Genomic DNA, 10,000 nt, shown 5'->3' on the forward strand with positions numbered 1-10,000 from the left:
CGTGGCGTGGTACGATCGCCCGGTCGACCATTCACGCAGGTACTTGGGTAGATCGAATTTGGCGAGCAACCCTATCCTGCGCGGGTGGGCAATTGGCACGATCGTGGTGAGGTTAAACGCCCACCCGTGACTAGCTCCCTGCGTTGTTCCAAGAGGGTCACGACTGAATTGTCCGTCCGGTGGGCGACGTGCCGCAATTCGAGTTACGTGGCCGTTCGCACGCCGGCGGGCACGAATTCGCAACAATATACATATATATATATATATATAGATATATATATATATATATATATATATATATATATATATATATATATATATATATATATATATATATATATATATATATATATATATATATATATATATAGATATATATATATATTGTTACGGCTGTGGAAATTCGCATTACACCATAAAGGGCCCTCAGGTGAGATATCTCCATAGGTACATGTGTAGTTTGCCCAAACCCATTGTATAGAGGGAATTTATGTGATCAATTCGGGCTGCGATCCTCCAGTTTGTCGTTTTTCTTTCCCTATCTTTGATTTCAAACGAACAAAAACTGCCAAGGATGTTGGTGGGCTTTTCCCGCCATTCTTCCCCACACTTGGTGTGAGGGAAGGGGGGAAGGGCGGCTCGCCGCCGACTGGTGGATGGACAGCGTGAGGCGGTCGGGGTGAGGGAACGCCCCTTTTCGAGGACCCTCTCGAAGGAGGGTGGAGCCGAAAACGGGGCGGAGTGAAGTGCGGAGCCCCGCGCTATAAAAGTCGGACACAGGCGGGGCGCGTTCTCTCCCTCTTCCTGCGCTCTCTCCCTCTTCCTGCGCCCTCCCTCTTCCTCTCGCTCTCTCCCTGACTCGTGAAACTCATCTGAAGTCGTTGGGTCATCGCCGATCTGTGTCGTCGTGGTCGAGTGCCTCCGCGTCGGTGTGGAGCTCGTGGAGCTCGCGGAGCCCGAGGAGCTCGTTGAAGTCGAGCTGTGTCGTCGTCGAGTCGGCAGTGGAGGACGGCAGAGGAGACGGAGCTCGGAGTGGAGGTCGTGGGAGGCGGACTCGACGGCCGCACCAAGGGAAGTCCTTTCTTTTCTTTGGGTTTGTGTAAATGACTGTGGGTGGCGCCTGTCCGACAAGTAGAACTGTTTAAGTGTTGCAGTGTGTACGCGTATTCGGTTTTAACCCTGCTTTTGCTTTATATGTGCATTTTGATTATTGTGACTGTAAACACATGCCTTCCGTGCTGGTCTGTGTGAATTAAACGTGCTTGTGTGAACTTGTTCCCCCGTTTCGCTGCGTCCTTTCCTTTGTTTGACTCTCCATCCTGCTTCACGTAAGGGGTTCGTAGTGGGTGCAACATCCCAGTAATTAATTGGACCCGTCAAGGTCGACGATAACACCGCTCGGTTATCACTGTAGCACGGAACGGACCGCTTAATCGGTTCGTGTCCGGAGTCGGCCTGTGGCGTGATACGATCGCCCGGTCGACCATTCGCGCAGGTACTTAGGTTGATTGAATTTGGCGAGCAACCCTATCCTGCGCGGGTGGGCAATTGGCACGGTCGTGGTGAGGTTAAACCCCCACCCATGACTAGCTCCCGGCATTGTTCCGAGAGGGTCATGACTGAATTGTCCATTCCGGTGGGCGAGGCGGCCACCATTCGAGTCGAGCGGCCGATCGCACACAAGCGGGCGCGAATTCGCAACAATATATATATATATATATATATATATATATATATATATATATATATATATATATATCTCATACTCTTCATTTGGCTGCTCCCGTAAGGGGTCGCCGCAGCAGATCATCTGTTATGATCCGCATAATGATTTGGCACAGGTTTTACGCCAGATGCCCTTCCTGACGCAACCCTGGTCGCCTCTTACGACACAGGGATATGGTACACCTATTCTAACCGGGGCATACACCGGGCCCAATACACTGGTACTCGCTTCGCTGACCTCGGAAGGATGACAGGCTGAGTCAACCTCCTGGTGTGTATTAATTCAAGCGGCCAAGAGGTCTTGAACTCAGGACCTTTTGGATCCCAAGCCACTAACCCAACCACTATGCCAACACCAGGTACATATGTATATATATGTATATATATGTATGTATATATATATATATATATATATATATATATATATATATATATATATATATATATATATATATATATATATATATTGTTGCGGATCCGGGGTGGCGGGAATCTGACCCGGTCCCTGGCGCCAGCCTCACCACCACCGTCTCCGGGAATCTATAACGCCGGCCGGCTCGGCACAGGCCTCGGGTCACGCGTCCTCAATCGCGATACCAACGTAATCCTGTACCTTACCAGTTGGGGAGATAAAACCCCTAGTTACATACTGGCTTTGTCAGAAACTGAGCGGAGTCTACCAGTCTGTAACCACTTTGGTTTTATATGCCAATCGAATGGATCGTTCCTCGACACGACACAAATTAATCCATAGCGGCAACTGCATAAGAATTAACCAGATTTATTGGGGACATCAGGGATCACAACACAAGCAATAAACACGACATTGGTTTTATTAACAATCAACCCGTTCTTAACTTGGGAACCACGGTCTCAAGGTTTCGAGGGGATCACTACGAAATATGCCTTATACAACACGTGCAGACAAAACAGACAGACAAACAGCATGCATGCAGACAGAGTACTTGGTGATGGCTCATGAACGAGAGGAAAGCGTCCAAAAAGCACGAATGTCGCTCGTAACAAACAAGCGGGTGTCCACAGGTTCAAACTCCCGCTCGAACGTGACACGCGGCAATAAATGGCGGCGCAGTGCCTTTCCTGCGCAAGTCACCACGTGCGCAGGTTCTCAGCACGTTCCGGCTCCGTGCAACGTCGACGATGCAAGACCGCTGATCTCTCTCCAGGGTTCAGCACACAAATCCCGGCCTGGCCTGTTCTCCAGACAAGGCCCAATCGAGGTTGACGGTCTCCGGCCAGCGGATCGGCAACCGTGATGAGCCGTTGGTGTGTGAACAAGTACGGAGGCTCCGCGGCCAGACGCAGGCCGAATCGGTCGATCACCTCCCCGCACGAGTCGATCGTCGAATCCACGTCCAGGCAGCCTCTCAAAGCCGACTGCAGTTTCCCAAGCTCAGAACGAAGCCTCAACCTGAGGCCTCGTTGGTTTCTTTCGCTTTTCACACACGTCGCGCCTCGAGAGCGAGTCTTTCCACACACTGGTCTTTTGTTCCTCCTTTCTTTTCTCGCTTCTCTTGGCGACTAACTGACCAAAGGCTCCGCCCCCCTCGCGTCACTTCCTGTCTAGGCCACACCTCTCGCTCTGAGCCACTCCTCTCTCGTTCGTACAGGAGAGGAAGAAGAATCATCTCTCGTTTCACCACCGTATGAACACAAAAACAGTCTGTTACACCTCTCGACACACACATATCGGCCCTTATACCAAACAACCTATCTATACATGAATTCAATGGGGGAACTGAGCTAATCCTACACTTGGTAATCCCATTAAGGGCCATTTCCGTAACAATATATATATATATATATTGTTACGGAAATGGCCCTTATGGGACTACTAAATATAGGATTAGCTCAGATCCCCCATTAAATTAATGTTTCGATAGGTTGTTTGGTGAAATGGACGTCGTATGTGTCGGGAGGTATAAAAGACTGTTTTTGGTGTCCGGGCTGTGGTGGTGAAACGAGGGATCTCTCTTCTTCCTCCTATCACGGATGACAGGCCCCTCCCAGTCGGCCGAGGGGTGTGGCCTGGACAGGAAGTGACGCAAAGGGCCGGAGCTTTTGGTCGGGCAGTCGCTGAGAGAGGCGTGTGTCGAAACGAAAGGAAGCGTGAGAAACAAATGCTTCGTACAAAGGGGCTCGTGGTCAATGAAGGAAAGCGAAGACCTCAGGTTGAGGCTCAGTATTGACAGTTGGGGAAACTGCAGTCGGTTGAGAGGCTGCTCGTGTTTTGGAAGCGGGCGAACGTAGGAGGGACTGTGTGGAATCTGCCGGTACAAAAACGGCATTCGGCTTTGAGAGGCTGCCGGCACGTGGAGTCGACGATCGACTCGTGCGGGGAGGTGATCGACAGATTCGGCCTGTGTCTGGCTGAGGAGCCTCCATACTTGTTCACACCAACATCTCGTCACGTTTGCTGATCCGCTTGCCTGGAGCCCGTCAACCATCGATTTGGGCCTTTTCTGGAGAACAGGCCAGCCCGGGATTTGTATGCAGGACCGTGAGAGAGATCAGCTGAGGCCCATCGTCGACCTTACGCGGGGTCAGAGCTCACGCGGAGACTGCGTGCGGTGCGAATGGAGCAAGAGTACGAGCTCCATTTCGCCACGCGGCACGTTCGAACGGGACTTCAAATCCGTGGACATTTGCCTGTTGCGAGCGACATTCGTGCTATGACACTGTCCTCTCATCCATGGGACATCACCAAGTACTCTGTCTGCATGCATGCTGTCTGTCTGTCTGTTTTGTCTGCACGTTGGCTAAGGCATATCTCGGTCAGGACCCCCTCGAAACCTGTACTCTGTAGTCCCCTAGTTAAGAACGGGTTAAAGATAGTTAGTGTAAACATTGTCGTGCTTATTGCTTGTGTTGTGGTCCCTGATGTTCCCCATTAAATCTGGTTAATTCTTCTGAAGTTGCCGATATGGATTAATTTGTGTCGCGTCGAGGAACGATCCGTTCGATTGGCATATAAAACCAAAGTGGTTACAGACTGGTAGACTCTGCTCGGTCTCTGACAAGACCAGTTTGTAAAGGCCCTGTCACACCTTGACGTTTTAGCCAGCGTATGGCAAGGTATAAAAATGTATGTAAAACGCTGGCGTATGCTGAAGTATTGATGTTTTTTTCCAGTTTTGGACGTATTCATAACGAGTTGGACATATGCATAACGTCTTAGTAACGTACACAGAACGTTTCGATAACATATAGATAACTTATCTCAATGAATGCTGAGCGTGTTGTCGGCGTTCACAACCTATGCCCAACGATAGTCTAACTTATGCATAGCGCGGCAGCGTATCGCCGACGATCACGTGGCGTAGCCTATTAATAGGCTGCGGCTCGACGATTCAAATCATAACCGCACTAGACATCGAAGTGTCAAGCCGCTGTCACACCTTGACGTTTTAGCCAGCGTATGCTGACGTATGAAAAATTTGCCGAATACGCTGGCACATGTCGAATACGTTTTGAGTAAGTTTTGTATACGTTAAGAGCACGCTGAAGCACGCTGGCATACGTCGTAATACGCCGAGTACGTCGACAAATTTTCAGCATGTTGAAAATTGTATGACGTATGCCAGCGTATGACGCACACGTTCTGCATACGCTGGCCATAAGTTGTAGGCACGTTACGCGATCGTTGACACACGTCGACACACGTTACTTGTAAGTTACGTACGATTTTTTTTGAAAAACAAAGTGGGGCGTGGGACAAAAAAAGGTTGAGAAACACTGCTTTAGACTTTTTATAACCTGAGAACCTTTAGACCCCTTTAGACCTTAACACCATTTAGACCCCTTATACCCTTCAGACAGATTAGACAGCTTGGACCCTTGACCATTTTTAGCTTTAGACCACTTGGACCGTTTTAGACCATTTTTACATGCTTGAGAGATTTAACCCTTTCGACACAAACTACTCTTGGAACATGCCCTTTAGACCTTTCCACCATCTAAAACCTATTCAGCACACACACCACACAAACATTTAGTCTTCTTTCAAACGACAAACTACTATTTTCAGCACGTAATGTGCAAACTTGACCCACCCAATGGGGTAGGTACTCTGCTAGTACTGCAAATAAAACAGACAAACATAGGTGGATGGTGAACCCTCATTGAGGTGAAGTCTTGGTTGGCCCCTGTGGGTATGTCTATTAATTACGTACTGTTTAAACGCCAGTTGGACCATGAGTATGTCTATTGATTACTTATTATTGTACCCTGACTACGTCTATTAAGTACGGATAATTGGAACGTATCTTTTAGACCCCGAAGACGTTTTCGACCCTTTATACCCTTTAAACCTTTACACTCTTTATAACCCTAAGATCCTGTATACCCTTAATAACCATAAGACCCTTCAAAGACCCCTAACACCCTTTATAAAATTCAGACTCTGAAGACCCCTTTATAACCCCAAGACCCTGTAGACCCTATTAGAACCCTTAGTCCCTAAATACCCCATAAACCCCGTTAGACCTTTTGTCTGAGGGCCTTCAGCAATAACACTTGAGGTTCACCAGTCGTAATCAAAAGGTCCCCCATTGGTAAACCACCTCCTTACCAAGTTAAGAGGGTACCGAGGTTGTTTACTTACTGAGGTGGCAAAGTATAATTAATCAATTAATTTTTTATTTCTTTATTTTTCAGGTTCTGCTCATCTTGTTTTGTGGAATAGAAAAAGCCCCATGTGGCAGAGAGCAAACGGTGTCCATGGCAACAATTTCACCCTATTATAATAAAATGGGATATTTTTGTGATTTTATTATTGCCAAACCTCAGGAATTTTTCAAGATATCACATTGAAACTTACACAGCTTATTTGTATGTACATGTCAGATACGTTTGTAAATACTGGTTAAAATTACTCAAAGGTTGAGGTCAAAGCCATCCAAAACATGTAAAACACCTATTGGGCAGCGATTAGAAAATGTATCAACCAAATTTGTGATACACAACATTCCATCATGTTAAACACTTGATAGGTCAAGTTACCAAATTGCTGTTTCCATGGCAACTGCTGTTTATTTGAATTTCCAAGTATCGTGCTATGCACGACATCTTTCTTGTTTCCATATTGGTGCATTGAACTACTGTATTTGTGAACCATCCCGTGAATTGTTTGCAATTTATTTGCCTTCAAAGACGTGCCTTTTCCGACGGTACATTAGAACTGTACAGATTTTATTTTCTTTCTCCCTTCACAAAAAACAAAATGACTGAAGGTCCTGCCAGAACTGCGTACAGAAAAGGCTGGAAGTGAAACGGACTCTGCACTCGAGGGACCAGAAGACGTAGATGATGAATATGTTCCTGATCGTGACCCCTCCACAATGGGTATACTTTCACCCAGCTCCAACGTGGACATCGAGGTCATTCCTTGGATATTATTTTGTTTTTTTCTTTAAATTGTAATCATTGTTTTTAATTAAAATGTTTTGTTTTCATGCTTTGAGTCTCATGGCAGAGCTGAGATAAATATTTGCTTTCATTTAAGCAATAATATTGGCCGATACTTTAGTTTTAAATTCCGTCAAACATTACAACTGATTATCATAAACGGATAACTGCTGAACTTTTGCTTTGTTGACTAAAAATTTAAACTCTGAGGATTGTGAAGTAGACAAAGTAAATTATACTCGTGGCGATCAAGGAAGTGTGGTCCTGTTCCGTGAGACCAAAACGGGAAGGTGTCCGACTTGCAACATTGACTTTTATTCGCAAATCAAATGGAGAAATGATGGTTGTATGTCAATCGCATGTACTGTATGCTCACTTCTGTCCTTTTGTGTCAGTTGAAAGCCTCTCATCCTGCTATTGAGCCTCAACTTTGTATAAAAAGAGCAACATCTTTCATACTTGTGACATTGAATTGTAATGTTAATTTAATGACTCGTGATTAAATCTTATTTTCACAAAGTTGTTTGTTCCTGACAGGACACAGACTCAAAAAGAGCTCAGGGCAGCATCGGTCCCATACCAGCCTGGTTGAAGAACCAGAGCGTGACAGCCGATGCTGTCCAAGCCATGATTACAGGGCTGGGGATCGAGATCCTCGGAGTACTCTGTGCTCGTGCTCAGCCCACTACAGCTCGGGTTGAACTTTGTTCTCTGGCTGCACAAACGTTCACCCCGAGCATGTATGCTGAACTTTGTCGTTTTATGGAGTCATGCAGTGCACCGCAAAGCTCGGAACAGCTAAATATGCCAGGGTTTAGAAAGGATGCTGAGGAGCTGGGAGGATCTGCTGGAGTCCTGCAAATCAAGGTTGAAGAAGAGGTCTCTGGTCGTGAAGAGAAAATGGACCTGGAGAATGGTAAGTCCTGGTAACTACAGGCGCTTCCTTATGGAATATTGATTTGTTTCAATCGTGAAAGTGTGAAAGAAAGCTTTTGTTCTTGGAATGACTTGCTTGGAAACCATTCTCATATTAATTATTGTTAAGACAATGGTGACGTTCATGTCTAAAGGTATTGGTCTCACCCGAAGGAGATGCAAGACTATTGCAGTGTTTTTCTATCTATTGTCCGTCTGTGTGTCTGCATGTATATATTTTCGCTTTAAAAATGGTTTTCTCTGAACCACTTTTCCGATCGATGCGAAACTTTAAATATAGGAGGGACTCCCCATGGAGAATATTTTATTGATAACATACTGTGATGTTATTGGTCACATGGTATGTCAGCCATATTGGATTAAATGAAAAATTTGGACTCCCCCCCCCCCCTCCAGACTGCTCAACTTAAAAAATTTAAACTTGGCAGATTGTAATCAACTCCTCATGGGGTATATAGGGTGATAATGATGTAATCGGTGAAGTGCTTTCAGCCATAATTTAATCATTGATAGAGGAGGCTGTACCTGTTGTATGGTTTGTTTCTACAGTCAGTGCCCCCAATTTTTAATAGTATCTCAGTTTCTTCACCCCTTGCAGTCCTAAACCATCATTGAGGTGGGTTATTTTTTTTTTCTTCCTTTTTTCTGCCAATGTCCGAGCTGTATCTTGGGGTTGGCTCGGACTTTCGGAATGAAATATTGCATCAAGAATGTGAATAAAAAGTATAGGGGGATGACATAAATCATTTTTGACCTTGACCTAATTTTTCCGGTTATGACAATTTTGACATTTTTTTTCATCATAACTTGATTAAGGTTTGTCTGAAATTGCCCTCTGGATAGCTTAGAGCAAGCTGCATTTATGATTAATTTACATCATACACCTCTGAGTTAAAGGTCAAGGTCAAATGGTAGTCTGAAAAAAAAAAAAAGTTTTTTTTTTTTTGCTAATGCAGAATCTCAAAGACCGCTTGGTCTTCCAAGATGTTCTTGCATCATAATCAGTGTACTTGCACTGAAGTTGTGAACCTGATATTTGATTAGTGTCCTTGACCTACATTTTTCAGATTGTGACCTAATTAACAAAAAACACCTTTTTGATCAGAAATAACTTCAATAGTTTTTCTCCAATTTTCATGATGTCGAGTTTTATGGATAGATTGTCGATGGGGACACATCTTCTTAATTTAAACTCTATCTTGAAATGTTGAAGGTCAAGGTTATGTAGCGGTCTGAAATAAATATGCCATCATTGGATCACGAGCCAAGTGTAAGTTGTGGGTAACCACCAAGAATAAGCCAGGGGAGGACTACCCTTGGCGATCGCTTTGTCATTGCAGATATCTAGTTATTTTTCCTTTTTCATCCTTCCACTCTCATTTTATTTTATTCTTTCCCCTTATCCTTTAGCTTCCCCCTGCTAGCCCATATCTTGATTATCGTCGCCAGAAGAGAGGGTATAGCATTTGGGTCCGTTTGTTTCTTTCTTACTTGCAAAAATCGAAGATTTGTGTGTGTTTACAGTGACTCAGTTCTGCTCGCTGGGCTCTTTCAACCTGTCATTGCTGGGGCGAAATCTGGAATTCAAATCATCCTTTTAACATCATTTTCAGCATTTAGATGAAAGATTGGCAATTTCAAAATGGTTGAAAAAATGAATATAATGAAAAAAAAGAAAAATGAAAACTTTTCCAAAAGATGCAAAAATGTAGTATTTCTCTTGTTGGCCCTGGAGCAAACAAAATAAAATAAGACCACTGCAACTGTAGCTTATCTGGGCCCTGGCCTAATGTTGTAACCCAAATTTGGTAGCATTCTGACTGGTGGTTCTGGAGAAGAAGATTTTTGAAGGAATTTACTAAGTCTGTCATTTATGCAAGAAAACACAAGGAAATTAGACACAGGTGGAGGC

The 10,000-nt window shown here is 44.8% G+C and overlaps 1 protein-coding gene across 10 annotated transcripts in view; it reads left to right on the forward strand.

Moving 5' to 3' along the window:
- The window catches only part of LOC147015115 (uncharacterized), an 82,316-nt gene that overhangs the window by 61,942 nt on the left and 10,374 nt on the right, over positions 1 to 10,000 (forward strand). For all 10 annotated transcript variants that reach the window (XM_085849552.1, XM_085849549.1, XM_085849550.1 and 7 more), the window contains 2 exons: positions 6,978 to 7,124; positions 7,690 to 8,068. In XM_085849552.1, the coding sequence (XP_085705678.1) occupies positions 6,978 to 7,124; positions 7,690 to 8,068 (526 nt within the window). The remainder of the gene's footprint in view (positions 1 to 6,977; positions 7,125 to 7,689; positions 8,069 to 10,000) is intronic.

Source organism: Eptatretus burgeri, chromosome 12 (assembly GCF_056783735.1).
Source record: "Eptatretus burgeri isolate ZD-2024b chromosome 12, Ebu_testis_v1, whole genome shotgun sequence".
NCBI lineage: Eukaryota > Metazoa > Chordata > Myxini > Myxiniformes > Myxinidae > Eptatretus > Eptatretus burgeri.